This window comes from Eretmochelys imbricata, chromosome 1 (assembly GCF_965152235.1).
Source record: "Eretmochelys imbricata isolate rEreImb1 chromosome 1, rEreImb1.hap1, whole genome shotgun sequence".
Taxonomy (NCBI): domain Eukaryota; kingdom Metazoa; phylum Chordata; order Testudines; family Cheloniidae; genus Eretmochelys; species Eretmochelys imbricata.
The window spans coordinates 314,301,245-314,320,964 of record NC_135572.1 but is presented as its reverse complement, the minus strand read 5'-3'; the positions used below and the strand labels follow the sequence as shown (position 1 = coordinate 314,320,964).

At 41.9% G+C, this 19,720-nt stretch overlaps 1 protein-coding gene across 1 annotated transcript in view; it reads left to right on the top strand.

Moving 5' to 3' along the window:
- ANKRD26 (ankyrin repeat domain 26) overlaps nt 1-19,720 on the top strand; it is a 195,138-nt gene that overhangs the window by 90,444 nt on the left and 84,974 nt on the right. Inside the window, exons 23-25 of the mRNA XM_077834346.1 lie at nt 10,143-10,176; nt 10,436-10,577; nt 12,147-12,360. Coding sequence (XP_077690472.1) covers nt 10,143-10,176; nt 10,436-10,577; nt 12,147-12,360 — 390 coding nt within the window. The remainder of the gene's footprint in view (nt 1-10,142; nt 10,177-10,435; nt 10,578-12,146; nt 12,361-19,720) is intronic.

Below are 19,720 nucleotides of genomic sequence, written 5' to 3'. Positions count from 1 at the left end.
AAGCCTCAGTTAATTGTATCCAATTTGCAAATGAATTCCAATTCAACAGTTTCTCGCTGGAGTCTGGATTTGAAGTTTTTTTGTTGTAATATCACAACTTTCATGTCTGTAATCATGTGACCAGAGAGATTGAAGTGTTCTCCGACTGGTTTATGAATGTTATAATTCTTGACATCTGATTTGTGTCCATTTATTCTTTTACATAGAGACTGTCCAGTTTGACCAATGTACATGGCAGAGGGCATTGCTGGCACATGATGGCATTTATCACATTGGTGGATGTGCAGGTGAACGAGCCTCTGATAGTGTGACTGATGTTATTAGGCCCTGTGATGGTGTCCCCTGAATAGATATGTGGGCACAGTTGGCAACGGGCTTTGTTGCAAGGATAAGTTCCTGGGTTAGTGGTTCTGTTGTGTGGTATGTGGTTGCTGGTGAGTATTTGCTTCAGGTTGGGAGGATGTCTGTAGACAAGGACTGGCCTGTCTCCCAAGATTTGTGAGAGTGTTGGGTCATCCTTCAGGATAGGTTGTAGATCCTTAATACTGCGTTGGAGGGGTTTTAGTTGGGGGCTGAAGGTGACGGCTAGTGGCGTTCTGTTATTTTCTTTGTTAGGCCTGTCCTGTAGTAGGAGACTTCTGGGAACTCTTCTGCCTCTATCAATCTGTTTCTTCACTTCTGCAGGTGGGTGCTGTAGTTGTAAGAATGCTTGATAGAGCTCTTGTAGGTGTTTGTCTCTGTCTGAGGGGTTGGAGCAAATGCGGTTGTATCTTAGAGCTGGACTGTAGACGATGGATCGTGTGGTGTGGTCAGGGTGAAAGCTGGAGGCATGTAGGTAGGAATAGCGGTCCGTAGGTTTCCGGTATAGGGTGGTGTTTATGTGACCATCGTTTATTAGCACTGTAGTGTCCAGGAAGTGGATCTCTTGTGTGGACTGGACCAGGCTGAGGTTGATGGTGGGATGGAAATTGTTGAAATCGTGGTGGAATTCCTCAAGGGCTTCTTTTCCATGGGTCCAGATGATGAAGATGTCATCAATATAGCGCAAGTAGAGTAGGGGTGTTAGGGGACGAGAGCTGAGGAAGCGTTGTTCTAAGTCAGCCATAAAAATGTTGGCATACTGTGGGGCCATGCGGGTACCCATAGCAGTGCCGCTGATCTGAAGGTACACATTGTCCCCAAATGTAAAATAGTTATGGGTAAGGACAAAGTCACAAAGTTCAGCCACCAGGTTAGCCGTGACATTATCAGGGATAGTGTTCTTGATGGCTTGTAGTCCATCTTTGTGTGGAATGTTGGTGTAGAGGGCTTCTACATCCATAGTGGCCAAGATGGTGTTATCAGGAAGATCACCGATGGATTGTAGTTTCCTCAGGAAGTCAGTGGTGTCTCGAAGGTAGCTGGGAGTGCTGGTAGCGTAGGGCCTGAGGAGAGAGTCTACATAGCCAGACAATCCTGCTGTCAGGGTGCCAATGCCTGAGATGATGGGGCGCCCAGGATTTCCAGGTTTATGGATCTTGGGTAGTAGATAGAATATCCCAGGTCGGGGTTCTAGGGGTGTGTCTGTGCGGATTTGATCTTGTGCTTTTTCAGGGAGTTTCTTGAGCAAATGCTGGAGTTTCTTTTGGTAACTCTCAGTGGGATCAGAGGGTAATAGCTTGTAGAAAGTGGTGTTGGAGAGCTGCCGACCAGCCCCTTGTTCATATTCCGACCTATTCATGATGACAACAGCACCTACTTTGTCAGCCTTTTTGATTATGATGTCAGAATTGTTTCTGAGGCTGTGAATGGCATTGTGTTCTGCACGGCTGAGGTTGAGGGGCAAGTGATGCTGCTTTTCCACAATTTCAGCCCGTGCACGTCGGTGGAAGCACTCTATGTAGAAGTCCAGTCTGCTGTTTCGACCTTCAGGAGGAGTCCACCTAGAATCCTTTTTTATGTAGTGTTGGTAGGGAGGTCTCTGTGGATTAGTATGTTGTTCAGAGGTATGTTGGAAATATTCCTTGAGTCAGAGACGTCGAAAATAGGATTCTAGGTCACCACAGAACTGTATCATGTTCGTGGGGGTGGAGGGGCAGAAGGAGAGGCCCCGAGATAGGACAGCTGCTTCTGCTGGGCTGAGAGTATAGTTGCATAGGTTAACAATATTGCTGGGTGGGTTGAGGGAACCATTGCTGTGGCCCCTTGTGGCATGTAGTAGTTTAGAAAGTTTAGTGTCCTTTTTCTTTTGTAGAGAAGCAAAGTGTGTGTTGTAAATGGCTTGTCTAGTTTTAGTAAAGTCCAAGTCACCTACAAGATCTCTATCAAGCATTCTTACAACTACAATACCCACCTGCGGAGGTGAAGAAACAGATTGATAGAGCCAGAAGAGTTCCCAGAAGTCTCCTACTGCAGGACAGGCCTAACGAAGAAAATAACAGAACGCCACTAGCCGTCACCTTCAGCCCCCAACTAAAACCCCTCCAACGCATTATTAAGGATCTACAACCTATCCTGAAGGATGACCCAACACTCGCACAAATCTTGGGAGACAGGCCAGTCCTTGCCTACAGAGAGCCCCCCAACCTGAAGCAAATATTCACCAGCAACCACATACCACACAACAGAACCACTAACCCAGGAACCTATCCTTGCAACAAAGCCCGTTGCCAACTGTGCCCACACATCTATTCAGGGGACACCATCACAGGGCCTAATCACATCAGCCACACTATCAGAGGCTCGTTCACCTGCACATCCACCAATGTGATATATGCCGTCATGTGCCAGCAATGCCCCTCTGCCATGTACATTGGTCAAACTGGACAGTCTCTATGTAAAAGAATAAATGGACACAAATCAGATGTCAAGAATTATAACATTCATAAACCAGTCGGAGAACACTTCAATCTCTCTGGTCACGTGATTACAGACATGAAAGTTGTGATATTACAACAAAAAAACTTCAAATCCAGACTCCAGCGAGAAACTGTTGAATTGGAATTCATTTGCAAATTGGATACAATTAACTTAAGCTTGAATAGAGACTGAGAGTGGCTAAGTCATTATGCAAGGTAACCTATTTCCCCTTGTTTTTTCCTACACCGCCCCCCTCCCCCCAGACGTTCTTGTTAAACCCTGGATTTGTGCTGGAAATGGCCCACCTTGATTATCATACACATGTAAGGAGAGTGGTCACTTTAGATAAGCTATTACCAGCTGGAGAGTGGGGTGGGAGGAGGTATTTTTTCATGCTTTGTGTGTATATAAAAAGAACTTCTACACTTTCCACAGTATGCATCCGATGAAGTGAGCTGTAGCTCACGAAAGCTTATGCTCAAATAAATTGGTTAGTCTCTAAGGTGCCACAAGTACTCCTTTTCTTTTTGCTAAAAAGTATAGTAAATCTATTTATTCATGTCTGAATATCAGTGACATTGTAGCAGAATTTTTGGTAGCCTTCACGATCCATCGCTAACTTGAGCTCTCAACAGCTGACCTTCCAGTGGTCTGACATGCCCCATCCATCCATCTTGCTGGTTGTCCACTAGTACCATGACCATATACCATCCCTTCCATAATAATTTTCTCAAAAAGTGTGTAGTATGCCAGGAAATAAAGAGGCAAATGAATTGAGAGCTCACTCTCTCTTATCTATAAAAACCTTCCTCCTCTCCAGGTTCTTTTGCTTCCTTTTATTCAGAAGTGTGTAGCCCTCATTTTAGTACTGCTCTGTTCCCCTTCTCTTCTTTTAATGCTTAGGGCTTGTCTTTATTACAGGGGTAAGTTGACCTAATTTATGCTACTCCAGCTACGTGAATAACATAGCTGGAGTCGACATAACTTAGGTTGACTTACCGCAGTGTCTTCACTGTGCTGCGTCATAGAATCATAGAATATCAGGGGTTGGAAGGGACCTCAGGAGGTCATCTAGTCCAACCCCCTGCTCAAAGCAGGACCAATCCCCAATTTTTGCCCCAGATCCCAAATGGCCCCCTCAAGGATTGAATTCACAACCCTGGGTTTAGCAGGCCAATGCTCAAACCACTGAGCTATCCCTCCCCCCCAGTGCTTTCCCGTCAACTTACCTGAATCTTCTCGGGGAGCTGGAATACTGGGGTCGATTTGGAGAGCGTTCTGCTGTTGATTTAGTTGGTCTTCACCCGCTAAATTGATCCCTGCTTCATGGATGGGTGGTACACCCCAGAGAATGGTGGGTGGACCAGGTACACCCCAACTGCAGCACGTACATATAAGGGTTGAAGCAACAATTTAGTTTGTGTGTGAGGGGATATACATGGAATTCCTGCAGAAGGAATCTGTGGGCAGTGGCGTTGATCTCCCCACAGTGAAGACCAGCCTGTAGTCTTTTTCTTTTAGGGAAAAAAGATAGGAGTATAGGAGGAAAAGCAAAAAAAAAAGGAAAGAACCCACCTAGCCTTCTTTTTTGGCATCTTCATGGGGGATTGGAGCATGGTTAGGGTACTACTTTTCCCCATTTAAAGAACTCCACATGGTGTTTGTGAATGTGGACATTAGCCTTTTTTGATAGCTGCAATAGAGATGAATTGATAATGAAGACTACCATTGTTAGAAGGGTATGCACTTGTATCTTCTAGCTCAGGTGTTTCTCATCCTTTTAGATAGCAGGGACCAGCTTGCTACCTTCCTAAACTGTGTCGGGAGATCTTAGGGACCAGCGCTGGTTCATGGACCAGTCATTGAGAAACACTGTCTAGCTTACAAGAAGGCTGGCCATTACTCACCATTAGGAGGTTCAGTGACATTCTGTTATAGGGGTTGTCACTTTATCTGCTTGGATGACTGCCAGACAGTAACCTTGTTGTCTCCACATTCCTTCATATAACAATATGAGTTGAACTCCTCTGCATCCCAGTGCTCTCTCATTGGGCCTGGGTCCTTCAAGTATCGCTGTTAAGTAAATGTTGGGTTCTTGTCTCAACATTCACTAAATATCCTGAATGCATATTAGACGAGGGCAGAAGAAAGACTTACGAAAAGGAAAAGTTACTCGCTAGCATTTGTTTGTGATAGGTTGTTTTTGTTTTTTTTTTTACATCTTATCCATTTCCCTGCTGGGGTAGGGTGGTGCTGCTCTCCTGTTCTTCCTTTGCTCTCAACTTTGCTATCTAACTGGTGAGAAGGGGAAACAGATTGGTGCTTACATAGATAAGTGACAGTATCTCACAAATATTTTTGCCTCCTTGCAGAGCCCCACATGAGAAGATCACTGATTTCCATTATTTCATTGTGATATTACCCATTGCAACACATTGTCATGACATAAAATTAACAGCATAGTGTCGAAGTCATTCTTAGCTTATTTTTGTTGCTCTTGTAATTTTATTCGGTGACGAAGTTATTCTTCAGCTGTGAGTAATACTATAGACACTTGTTTGTAGCAACACCTTATAAGAGCAACTGCCGCTATGAGAAACACTTCCCCAACTGTGTCCACTCGGTAACAGCAACATAGCCATCGCATAAGATCAATATTTGTGACATTGTGATATCATATCCAGTGGTGGAGATTGAGGGGGCATGTAGGGGCACTGCCTCCCCAAACTGCATACTTGCACTCCCCTTGCAACCCTGGCCCTTCAGCGAAGCTCCAGAGCACACATCCCTGTCCACTTGCCCTGCCTGACAGAACCTGTGTAGAGAGCATGTGTGGGGGAGAGTTTTGGGGGAAGATCTGGAAGAAAGGGATTTTGGGGGGCAGGGAGCTGGGGTTGACAGAGCATCAGAGGCACAGCTAGAGGGCTTTCTCCCTTCCTCAGCGTCTGGCTTGGTGGGGATGGGGAGGCCGCTATTTTGCAGTGGAGACCCCCCGTGCACTGAGCTGGCAGTGGGGTGTGGGTATCTCGATTGCTGGCAGTGGGGTGTGGGTATGCTGTTTTGCAGTGAGGGGTCAGGGCACTGACCTGTCCAGGGTGGAGCATGAACCTGCCAGTGGGAGCATCCTCAGCCTGGCCCTGGCAGCCAGGCTTGCTCAGCCATTTTGCCAACTGGGGGTTCCCCTGCCAAACACAGGGTTCCGCTGCCCAGTTCCCCCCAAACTTGAGGTCATACACACACATACACACACCCTAACTTCCCCCTCACAATGTGGCTGCCACATCCCTTCCAAAACCCTCTTAACTCTTCATATGCCTTTGGTCAGACACTCCCCATAACAGCAACCGCCACTTAAGAGCAGCATAGGGAAAGGGAAATAAGGACAATCCAGGGAATTACAGACAAATCAGCTTAACTTCAGTACCCAGAAAGATAATGGAGCAAATAATTAACCAATCAATTTGCAAACACCTAGAAGATAATAAGGTGATAAGTAACAGTCAGCATGGATTTGAAATCATGTCAGACCAACCTAAGGGCTTTCTTTGACAGGATAACAAGCATTGTGGCTTGGGGGAAGCAGTAGGTGTGGTATATCGTGACTTTAGTAAGGCTTTTGATACTGTCTCGTGTAACCGTCTCATAAACAAACTAGGGGACTACAACCTAAATGGAGCTACTGTAAGGTGGGAGCATAACTGGTTGGAAAACCATTCCCAGAGAGTAGTTATCAGTGGTTCACAGTCCAGCTGGAAAGGCATATCAAATGGGGTCCCACAGGGAGCAGTTCTGGGTCTGGTTCTGTTCAATATCTTCATCAATGATTTAGATAATGGCATAGACAGTACACTTATAAAGTTTGCAGATGATAACAAGATAGGAGGAGTTGCAAGTGCTTTGGAGGATAGGATTAAAATTCAAAAGGATCTGGACAAACTGGAGAAATGGCCTGAAGTAAATAGGGAAGGAACAATCTGTTGCACACAAATAAAATGGGAAATGACTGCCTAGGAAGGAGTACTGCAGAAAGGGATCTGGGGATCAGAGTGGATCACAAGCTAAATATGAATCAACAGTGTAGCACTGTTCCAAAAAAAGCAGTTATCATTCTGGGATTTATTAGCAGGAATGTTGTAAGACAGACACAAGAAGTAATTCTTCCTCTATACTCTGCGCTGATTAGGGGTATTGTGTCCAGTTCTGGGTGCCACATTTCAGGAAAGATGTGGACAAATTGGAGAAGGTCCAGAGAAGAGCAACAAAAATGATTAAAGGTCTAGAAATCATGACCTATGAGGGAAGATTGAAAAAATTGGGTTTGTTTAGTCTGGAGAAGAGAAGACTGAGAGGGGATATAACAGTTTTCAAGTACGTAAAAGGTTATTACAAGCAGGAGGGAGAAAAATTATTCTCTTTAACCTCTGAAGATAGGATAAGAAGCAATGGGCTTAAATTGCAGCAAGGGCGGTTTAGGTTGGACATTAGGAAAAACTTCCTAACTGTCAGGGTGGTTAAGCACTGAAATAAATTGCCCAGGGAGGTTATAGAATCTCCATCATTAGAGATTTTTAAGAGCAGGTTAGATCAACACCTGTTATGGGTTCAGGGGACTGGACTAGATGACCTCTCAAGGTATCTTGCAGTCCTATGATTCCATGATAGCAAAAGGGCACTGATATGTTGCTACTAATGAGTGTCTACTGTAGTACCAGCAGAGCTTAGAATTTGTTTTGCGAGGGACTTCGCAAAACAAATTCTAATGTCTCTCTACCCAAAGAGTTTGTAATCTAAAATAACAGTTCTCAGTGTTTTTCATAGCTTGGAATATATTTTAATACAGAAAATCCTCAGGGACTGTCTGCTATCCTATTTACAGATGTTTAGAGCATCTCTTCCTTTGTACAGATGCCTGACACACTGATAATTGCAACAAATAAATGGCCTTACTGCGTGAGACCAATGGTCCATCTTAGCACAGTATCCTGTCTTCTGACAGTGGCCAGTGCCAGATGTTTCAGGTGGAATGAATAGAACAGGGCCATTAATGAGTGATCCCTCCCCTGTCATAAAGTCCCAGCTTCTGACAGTCAGAAGTATAGGGACTCCCAGAGCATGGGGTTGCGTCCCTGACTATCTTGGCTAATAGCCATTAATAGATATATCTTCCATGAACTTATCTAATTCTTTTTTGAACCTGTGTATACTTTTGTCCTTCACAATATCCCCTGTCAATGAATTCCACAGTTTGACTGTGTTGTGTAAGGAAATACTTCCTTTTGTTTGTTTTAAACCTGCTTTCTATTAATTCATTGGGTGAATTAATCCTGGTTCGTGTGTTATGTGAAGGGGTAAATACACTTTCACTTTCTCCACACCGTTCATGTTTTTATATACCTCTATAATATCCCTCTCTGTCTTCTTTTTTCCAAGCTGAACAGTCCCAGTCTTCTTAATCTCTCCTCATACAGAAGCTGTTCCATCTCCCTAATCGTTTTTGTTGCCTGTTTCTCTACTTTTCCCATTTCTAATATATCTCTTTTGAGATGGCGCAACCAGAATCACATGCAGTGTTCAAGGTGTAGGTGTGCCATGGATTTATGTAGTGACTTTGTGATATATTCTGTCTTATCTATCCCTTTCCTAATGATTCCCAACATGGTTAGCTTTTTTTAAACTGCTGCTGCACTTTGAGCAGATGTTTTCAGAGAACTAGCCGCTATGACTCCGAAATCTCATTCTTGAGTGGTAGCAACTAATTTAGACCCCATCATTTTGTACGCATAGTTGGGATTAGGTTTCATTATTTTGCATTTATCAACATTGAATTTCATTTGTCATTTCTTGCCCAGTCACCCAATTTTGTGAGATCCCTTTGTAACTCTTCACAATCAGCTTTGGACTTAACTATCTTGATTAATTTAGTATCATCTGAAAACTTTGGATAACCAGCCAGGATAACCTTCATAGACTGGGTAAAAGGGCCTATTCCACCTCCTAAAAGGTCTCTAAAAGCCCCAGAGCCACCTCACTGTTTACTTTTTTTCCATATCATTTATGAATATGTTGAACAGAACAGGTCCCAATACAGATCCTTGGGGGACCCTGCTAATTTCCTCTCTCCATTGTGAAAACTGACCATTTATTCCTACCCTTTGTTTCCTATCTTACTGATCCATGAGAGGACCATCCCTCTTACCCCATGACTGCTCACTCTGCGTAATTGCTTATGAAGAAAAATATATTTAGGGAAGTAGAATCTATTTTTAGCTGTCTATATATTTTTAGAAATAAGGAGGAGCTAGCAGCATGTGACAGACCACCAGCACATACTTTAGGCTAGCAGTTATCCAGGGACCACAGTTAGAGAACCTCTAATCTAAAATATGGAAATAACAAAATCAGTGAAGGAAAGAATAGGATGAGGAGGGGAAGAACAGTTATATCATTAAGATCACATGGTGACTCAGTTCAGGTATGTTTCTGAGTATTTAAAAATTAAGTTTATCACTGCTTAAAAAAAGTCATGTCAGAAACTGTAATTTTTATTCTTTTTAGAAAATCAAACCATTTTTGTGTGTAATGCTCTGCGACATCCAAAGTTCATTGAAAAAATGTTCCTGTTGTTTCCTGTTGAGACCATATTTACATTTTATGGCACACTAAAAGGATTAAGTTTCTGCATTATGGAATATATTTGCAAGACTCATTTAGATTGCTTTTCTAGGTTCTCAACAGCTATAACTAAAATTAAACATTGTAGGTAGAGAACTGGGGAATCCAAAAATAAGTGGTCTAAAATTATTTTGGACCAGAAGAGGCTTTGTTCTTAATGCTGAAAGAAGAGAGAGAGCCAAAACCCCCAGTTTTGAGCATAATGTTTGTTCAGCATCTACACAGAGAGCCATCTACTGCAGTGATGTGAGTGAGTGTAGTGAAGTGTACATGGTTCTGAGCAATGTGAGCAAGCGTCCATGTGCAGGCCTAGTTGTAAGAAAATAGTATTACTTTTTCAGCCAGCTGCTTAATACCTCATGACTTATTCTGGGCAGTGTTCTTGCCAGTCCACCCACTGCTCTCAGCTTATTCATCTTGTTGGACTGTGAGTAACAAAGCACTGTGTTAAGCAGCTCTGATGGTAACTCAGCTGTATACTCTGAGCCCTTGTCCACATCTCATGCAGGATTGACCGTAAAAGAATTCACATTTACTAAATAAATAAATCAGTATTTTCAGAACAAACATATAATTTTACTTCTATCTTAACATCAGTTTTCCAATATCAAAATTTTATTTTTGTCTTCTAGACCTGGAGCCAGAACAGTAGATGAAAGGAACAAGGTACTGTAAAATAGCTTACTAAACAGAAATATTGCTTTAAATGTTAAGCATTTATATAGCACTTTATGCACTCATAAATGGGATGGTGTTTCACCAGATATGTAAATCACTGTCCCTTCTCTGAAGAGTTAATAGTCTATTATGTTTGAGACCACAATGTGTGGGAAATAGTTGAGTAAATTAATAATAACCCTGCTTTTGTTATAACGTACGGTAATTTGCATTATTTTTTACTCATGAAATTATGTCTTGTTTGTAGATTGGCAAACAGATGGATGTTGCAGATGATTTTGATGAATTAACTCAGTCTTCTGACACTGCTACAGAGGACTTTGAGTTGTCTGCTTCAACCTACAGAGATGCTGTGTTGCTGATAGAGCAGCTTAGTATGGATGGCAAAGGTAAAAGAGTTATGTTTCCATAGCAACAGAAGACAAATGATTTCAATTTCTGGACAACATTAATGCTTTTCACCTGTGTGTCTTGGAATTCTCATTGTAAATTAAAGTACATATTTATTTTTAAATCCTTGGTATTTCTAGCTATTTGTTCCCAAACTTATTGTCTCCTTTGACCATAAAGAAGGATATATTCCCTGGGAGCTCTGGCTGTCTGAAGCACTGATTCAGGGTAGTAAGCCAGGATAACCCTCATAGACTGGGTAAAAGGGCCTGTTCCACCTCCTAAAAGGTCTCTAAAAGCCCCAGAGCCAGCCACACAACAGGGGGAGGAAAATCCCCAGCAAAGGTATTAAGGGAGATAGCCTCTTAGAGTATGTCTGCACTGCAATTAAAAACCTGCAACTGGCCCATGCCAGTTGACTCAGGACTCAAGGAGATGCTTAATTGCAGTTTAGACATTCAGGCTCAGGCTGCAGCCCTGAGGCTCTGTGACCCTCCTACCTTTCAGGCCCCTAAAGTCTGGGCTCTGACCCAAGCCTGAATGTCTACACTGCAATTAAACTGCCTGTTACCCCACGTTCCGCAAGCCTGAATCAGCTGCCATGGGCCAGTCGCAGGGTTTTAATTGCAGTGGAGACAAAGCTATAGAGATGCCACAGAATCTCCTCCCCATTCTCTGTAGATTTGCTGAGCTTTAGCTAGATATTTTCCTTCCCCCTTTCCCCTCCCCCCATTATTTGTCTAGCTTCCACAAGCAGCAGCCAGACACTACAGAATCTATTAGCACTGGCATTTAAAGAGACTATGGTATCCGGTATTGCAGCTGCAAAGGGCTCCTTTATCCCACCCCCAGAGCTAGGTATGTGGCCTCTGTAATACCTTTGTCAGGGGAAGTAGAGATCAAACTTAATATCTGTCTCCATTTTGCACAGAAGTGATGTAGCTTTACTGTATAATCTTTACAGTATCTTTACTTAGAACAAGCGATGACCACTTAACGTGCCACAAAATTTCTTTATCGGGTATTGCAAGCGGAGATTCTCAAAGGCATAAAAGACAGTTAGGTGCCCAATTCCTCTTTATGCCTTTGAAAATTGCCTCCTCACTGTAGAAGCATGCATTTTGTAGTATATAGAAGTTACTGAATTGGACATGCATTCACAATCACTGGAGGTATAAAATGTTTTATGTTCACACACGCACACAGAATATGTGTGTGTATAATCTGGTTTGTACTTAGCATAATGAAATAAAAATAAAAATAAAATTTTAACATTGCACTTCTAATGTAAATGATAGTTTATATATTTTACATAAATTATACAGTGAACAGAAGTATTTTTAGAAAATATTTCTTCTTCGACAGAGATGCAAAAGAAATCTGCAAGCAAGTACTATGCAAGCATTTGTTATGTTTGTTATATTGGATTTTGAATAGTACTGAAAGATACATTTACATTTGTTTCCAGATACAGTATAGAAAATTAAAGCAATCTGAAGTGCTTTTGGTTTTTTTGCAAATTGAAATCTGGACATATCTTTACATTGTTGATTTTCTTCACAAAGCAGATTCTATTAGTCTCTTGAAAATTCAGAACTTACTTCATGGATATGAACGATTAATAGAACGTGAAAAGGGCCGCTATACACAGCTTTTGGGAAAAGTAAGAAAACTGGAGAATGAAAAGAAAGAGCTACAAGCAGTATTGGAAGAGACCAGAGAATTGAAATCCATGCTGGATCACCAAAAAGTGGAATGGGAAAGCGATGTCAGCAGTCTCAAGTACGGAATCTTAAATTCTAATAAGCATTTTACCAGGTTACTTTGTCTGAATGCAAATAACAAAAGGGATGCTGGAATTAAAGTCAATTGGACGATTAACATGCTTTTCAGTGTTAAGTACATTCTTAAGTACTTTGCTGGATTGGGCTAGTTCTCAGCACTTTACAGCATCAAGCTCAAAATAGTTTGGTCAAAAGCTTACTGTTCGATAGTAGTTTTGCCTGGAAAGTCTACCTGCCAGATATTTTTCATGCAATCTTTTTTTCAGCTAATTGTTGTAACATGGAAAGGGAGGGAGTGATTTACTTGGGGATAAAGTAAGGAATAGAGCACAGCTGCCCTTTTGCTGCCTTTTGCTATCTCTTGCTCAGGTAAATCTCGCTCCATACAGTTTCCCCCTTCTTGGCTGCCATGGTGAGAACTACCCTTGTAACCTCTGTCACACTAACCATAAACAATCCAGTGTACACCTTATATGAAAGAGACTGTGTGGTGATATGCTGTTGGTAGAGTCTCTAAGTAAGATCTGTTCCAGGCTGTTGTTTTTCCAATCTTCAGAAACAAGTTGCTTATTTACAAAATTAGGACTTTCTAGACATTTTTTACATAGGATCATGAGTACACACAGTGCTTTACAGACAAATAATGTGACAAATCCGTGCCCCAAAGAATGATGGCAAACAAAAAGGAGATGGAGAGAGTATGGAAAAATGAGGGTTCTTTGAGTAGCTCTGCTATTTCCACTTATGGGTATTGCACTGCCTAGTGGAGCCTAATGGCAGAACTTTCTCAAAGCAGTGCCTGTTAGAGTCCTTGCACACCATCTCCTAGTCTTCCCCTCAGTGTTTCCAAACATTCTGAGGGTGAGGCTTTATAAGGGGGCACAGGTGCCCCCTACCACCTCAGTTCCTTCCAATTGCTGTGGCAGACAAAAATGAATCACTCCAGTCTGTTCAGGCCTGGGTTTTCTCCAGTTCTTAGTGTCTTGATAATTGTTTAGTGATAACCATAAGCAGGGATTTTGTGGGAGGGGGAAGCATTGCCCCCCCCCCCAACTGAATATGTCGCAGAGGGGATGCATGGGGGGAGCATACAGATTTCTTCCTTAGCCCTGCTTCCTCCCCGCGAAAGAACATTGGGGGGCAGGGGGTGAGCGGCAACACAAGGCACTCTGTGTTTGCCAGTCAGTTTGCCCATGTAGGTTGTATAAGGGGAGGGCAGGGATATAAGGGAGCAGCTCCTGTTGACTCACTGCACAGCCCACGTGGGGAAATTGACCAGCAGGCATAGAGCGCCTGGCATTGCTGCTTGTCCCCCCTCTCCCTCATCCCCTTAAGGGGGCACAGAGGAATGTTGAGGGAGTTCAGCCACGTGTTCTCTGCTAGCAGGTAAGTTTCGCCTTCATGATCTGTGTAAGGGGAGGTCAGGAAAGCAGTGATCCAGGAGAACCAGGTGGCTCAGCTGCTTTCACAGTGTACAGCCCAGGTGAGTGACAGAGTGAATTACTCTTGGGAGAATTGGAATTCTGCACCTGGCTCAGCTGCTGGGGGCGGGGGGACTGGAACTTTCTCTTCCTCTGGAGCAGCTGGGGCCAAATCAGACCCACCCCAGGAAAGGCCACATCCCTCCCGCACTTCCTGACCACATTACTCCTCGGTCACAAGGAGAAGGGGTCACTGTATGGGGAGCTGCTCCCATGTCTGCACAATCCCTTTGCATTCAGACTCACACACACAGAGAACCTATTCCACTGAGCCCCCCGCCCCATCGAGCCACCCTCCCTGCACTTGAATCCCTGTCCTACCAAGGCTCACCCCCTGCATCCAGAACTAGAGCCCCCCGCCGAGCCCCACCCATCCAATCCCCTGTTGTGTCCCCCCCACCCCTCCATATAGAAGTATAGTTAGTTAATATTTCAGTTCTGGATTGTGGTGGAACCGAAGAGAAAGAAGCTGGGTTTCAAGCCCAGCTGTCTTCCCAGCGTCAGATGACCACATTCGGTGCCTGAAATGCTTGTGAGACAACTTTTTTCCTTCTGGGTGTTCCATCTGCTGAACTTCATGCCCAGAGTGCACGATGAGAGGCACAACAGATTACAACTGCTTCTCCTTAAGGAGCCTCCTGAGGCCAAACCATCCAGTTGCAAAATCTTGTTGGATCCAAGGTCTAAGAGGCCAGTCTTGGCTTCCATGACTTCCTCCAGCAAACTGAAGAACCTTAAGGGCTCCAGGAACTCTGTTCCGGCTGTGTCAGTTGTAAGGAAGAAAGCAAGGGTGAAGACAAGCACAGTTAGCAGTGACAGATCTCTTGTGTCATTTTTATCGGATCCATCTGATTCTGACAGGGCCTCTATGGCTACGGCTCTGAAACCCAGGCCAGTTCTAGCTTCAGCTTCAAGGACCAATGGAGTAGACCTGAGTGTTTCACTGGATCCTGTGCTGCTCAGATCTTCAGCTCTGGCTTTGACATCTGCTCTGGTTCCAAGTCCATCTTCGGATCCAAAGAAGACTTTTACTTTTGTGGCTGATGTATACCATTCAACTTCCAAGTGTTCCTCAGATCTAGATGTGAGTGTCTTCAAGAAGAGACAGGCTTCGTCGATTCCAAGGTCTGCATTGTCTTCACTTAAAAAAAAAAAAGGGAAGAACAAAGGAGATTGTTGGTCTTTCTCCTGATTCACCTATACCTCCTCCTCCTAAGATTCTTACAGAATCTCCACAACAGTTTTCTCTCCATCCTCCAGGTCTGTTGCTGTCTCTGGTGCACTCCGTTCTGTATCTGAGGCCAAATCTGTGTTTACAGGAGGATAGAGGAAGAATAAAGAGACTTGTTTCTTCCTGGCTCCTCCTCTTACAAGTATATTCTTGGAACCCAGTTGCTGGAGAAACGACAGTCCTGGGCTCCAGGGCCTTATTGGGTGAGGCTGCAGAAATTTTTCAGTTGTCTTCTTTATGAATGGAGAGATGATGTTTCCTTTGTAAAGAATTTGGTGGTGGAGAAATCCTCAGATCTGGTTCCACCGGATCTGTCTGCATCACAGACAGTGGTACCTGAAATTCTGTCTGAAGAAGATGAGGAAATAGCTCCTCTTTTTGAACATGAGCATGCTGACACAGACTATGATCCTGATTTATCACCAAATGAGTTAGTGGGAATGGCTTGCGCCACTTCCCTTTCTGAGGACTCTGCAGTTCATGGCCTGGTGGATCGCATGGCATCCACTTTGACGTTACCTTCAGTAGCTGTGGAGGAAACATTCCATCCAGTGTTCAACATTTTTGTGCCTATCTCCAAAAGTGTCATGTCATTGCCAGTTCTTCATTGTCTGCTGCAGCTAGCTAAGACTATTTGCTCCATTCCTGCCTCTTGCCAGCCTGTTTACAAGAAGGCAGACAAATTATGTCAGATACCCTTAGAAAGATTTTCATATTTTAACACACATCCTATACCTAAATCACTGGTGGTGGCTGCTGTTAGTAGCAGGTTGAGGTCTGGACAAGCATATTCCACTCCTAATGATAGAGTCTCTACGGAGAAAGGTGTTGTTCTCTTCCTCTCTTGGTAGTAGGATGGCAAATTATCAAGCAGTTATGACCAGCTATTAATTCCACCTGCTGGAAAAGATGGCATTGTTTGTGAAGGGTTTGTCAGATGACAAAAGGAGATTGGCAAATGCAATCCTAATGGAAGATCAGAATGTGTCAAAGTACTCTCTCCAGGCTTTCGTCCTCTTCTCTGGTTCTGGATACTGGAATTAAGATGGAAGATCTCCCCTTCGAATGGGATGGTCTTTTCAGTAAACCTGACGAAATATATTTGTGAGGTTTGGTTCTTCTGTATGTTAACTCTGGCCTCCATAATCCCTTCACTTTCAACTATGGATTGGTTTGCAAGTCTAGATTTAAAAGATGCATACTTCCATATTTCTATCAGACACAGTCATAGAAAGTATCTGTTTCATGGCAGCGGGACAGCATTTTCAGTACAAGGTGGTCCCATTTGACCTGTCCACAACACCAAGAGTATATGTACAAAGTGTCTCTAGGCTCATTTGAGAAAGCAAGGTATTTTTGTTTACCCATATTGGGATGATTGGCTGTTGAAGGCTGCTATTTCATGTGGTGAAAATCTGATTCCCTTGTTTCAGCTTCTGTTCCTTGTATTTCAGAATATTTAATGTACTTAAAGACTAAGGGGTTATATTTAAAAGTTCAGTTGGCAGCTATCTCAGCTTACCATTTGAGATCACTGTTTGTGCATAATATGGTTAAAAAGTTAAGAAGGGATTATCTAAAATGTATCCCACTTTGAGGTATCCTGTCCCTCCTTGGGATCTTAATTTGGTTTTATCTACACTCTGAACCCTTGGCTGAGTGGTTTTTGTATCATCTGTCTCTAAAGATGGCATTCATTATTTCCATAATGTCAGCCAGAAGGGTAAGTGAATTAAATGCCTTGATGGCTGATTTACCATTTATGTCTTTTCATAAAGACAAAGTGTTTCTTAGACGTGATCCTAGGTTTTTGCTAAAAGTAGTTTTCTGAATTTCACACCAATCAGACAATTACTGTGCTGCTATTTCTTCCAAGACTGCGTACAAATAAGGGGAAATCTGTTTTAAATACGTTAGATGCAAGAAGAGTTCTTGAATATTATTTAGATAGAACTAAAAGTTTTCAAAAACCATTTAGATTGTTCATCCCTTGTGGTAAAAATCACATGGGTCATACTGTGTCTCACCAGACTATTTCTAGATGGACTAACCAATGTATTGTTGAATGTTACACGTTAGCAAAAACTCCTGTACCTGTGATCTCATTCCAGTAGATCTGTGGCAGTGGTTTTTGCTTATCTTAAATAATTCCCTTTTGCTGAGATTTGCAGGACTGCAACCTGGAGTTCTATGCACACTTTACAAAACATTATGCTCTATATTTGGCTTCAGGGAATGATGCTAGATTTAATAGAACAGTGCTTCATTCTCTATTCAATTAGGACTACGTTTCCCGGCTTCATGTTATTTTCAGCACTGCTTAACAAATTATTCATAAATTGGAATATCCACAGCCACTCAAAGAAGAAATGAAGGTTGGTTACTTGTAACCAGAGTGCTTCAAAATGGCTCTATATATTCAAATTTATTTGAGCAAAAGCTTTCGTGAGCTACAGCTCACTTCATCGGAGGCATCTGATGAGGTGAGCTGTAGCTCACGAAAGCTTATGCTCAAATAAATTTGTTAGTCTCTAAGGTGCCACAAGTACTCCTTTTCTTTTTGTGAATACAGAGTAACACGGCTGCTACTCTGAAATCTATATATTTACACTTCTCACCCTCTTTCTCACAGTTGTTTTGTTCTTTTCTCTGTGTCGGTGGTGAAAGGAACTGAGTTGATAGAGGACTCTGTGCACCTTATATAGCCTCACTCTCAGACCATTTGGAGATGCTGAGGGGCACATGAGCACTCTAACAGATGCCATTTGGCAAAGGTTCTACCATTAAGCACCTCTAGGTGGCTCAATACCTTAAGTGGGAATGTGCAGAGCCATCTCAAAGAACTCCGGTTACAAGAAAGTAACCTTCATTTATAATGACGAAAGCTCATGAGTTGTTCTTAATGTTAATGTTAGTGATCTTTGCAACTTTTTAGTTTAATATATGGTATTAAGAACTGTGGGTAATGTCTAGAATGAAGGCCAGGGTTGGGTTCAGTGCTGAAAGGCTGATGGAAACAAGCAAGTTTTGAGACAGAGGGCAGATACTCCTTTTTTAGATGGACCCCACCGTTAAGGAAGATCAAACTTTGGGCTTCCACCTGAGCAGTATCTCTTGACTATACATCTCAATAGTATGGTGTTTTTTGTTTTTGTTTTTGTTTTTTTGGGGGGGGGTAGTAATTTTGTTTTGTTACTATTTACATTAATAGACTGTTTTTAGAAGTTGATTTTTGTGTAACAAATAAGTATTAGTATTTAAAAGGACACTTCAGTTTGATCCCAAATTTGGCATACTTTTGTTTTTCTTTTCTATTTACCAAATCCTTACACGCTGTTTATTTTCATAACAAATATTTGAATGTTGTTTTTTTTAAATAAAATTACAACTAAATGAATATCAGCTCTGCACTCATGAGCAGCTGTAATCTTGCAGAGTTACAGTAAGTATGGCATTGAACCCTTTATCTTTGAAGTTCAGATTCATATGTTACATGTCAGTGTTTTTCATAATGGGACACTTTGTCTTCCTTACTATTCGTAAAGTTTGGAGTTCAGACTCTGAAATATGAATCACTCGTATATTAGTAGTTACAAATACTTGGAAAATGTTTAGCAGGATTTTAAACCAGCCATTTCCTCGTATACAATCAGATTTTCCTTGTTGTCTATATGATCTGTGATATTGGTTAAAATATCTAAAAGGTCACCCAATACTCAAATGCTTTATTATTCATGTCATGGGAACAAGGAAACATACCATGCATTGTGTTTTTCATTGTTCACTGTCTCTACACTTATAGATAATTGGATTCAATTATCAGAAAAGAAAAAAATAAAATTGCTAAACTCTCCTTAAGGCCTTCATTCTCTGTTAACCTAAAAATTAAATCGATGTTATACCTTAAGGTTCAGTTTCATGCATTTAAAAAAATGTTTGTCATTTTTATCACATTAAGCTTGAAGCTTATGCTGATTAACTAGCAAGACTTTTCTAAACTTATTTTAGATTATTGGCTTCATTCTTTAAGTACACTCCATTATGGAAAAAAACCCTTGCAGAGGAGAAAACATTCTGCTTAATTACTACAAGGTGTTCAGTCAGTTTATTTGTACAAAAGTCATGTTTAAAATCTTGCCAGTTTTGCCTTAGACACTTACTTTACTGGTAGTATTACCTATACTTATTATTTGGAATTACTAGTGAATATTACAGGTTCAGAGTAAAGATATTTAGTTTAAAGTAGCTGCCAAGTTTTACCTTATTTAGATTCATTGGCCCATATCTTCAACTATAGTAAATTGTCATAGCACCACTGATTTACACTAGCTTGAGAATCTGGCCATATGTTTTATTTCTATGTTAATTGCTCTGTTTTAATATGCTTTGTTCCATATTACTGTAGAATGACTCAACATTTTGGATAGTACCTTTTTGGAAGGGGGCAGGGAGAAGCCCTTCCTTTCCCACTTCCATGGTTTGGGATAAGATATAGGATTTGGCCCTTATGGCATTGAAGATAATCAAAGTATGTATTTAATTTTAAGTAAGGCATTGTGTTCATTATGTAAGGAAATGTGTTTTACAACTTTGCCTTTTATAACTTTATAACCAAATATTGTGTTGTTTTAGTGAGTTTGTGTGTT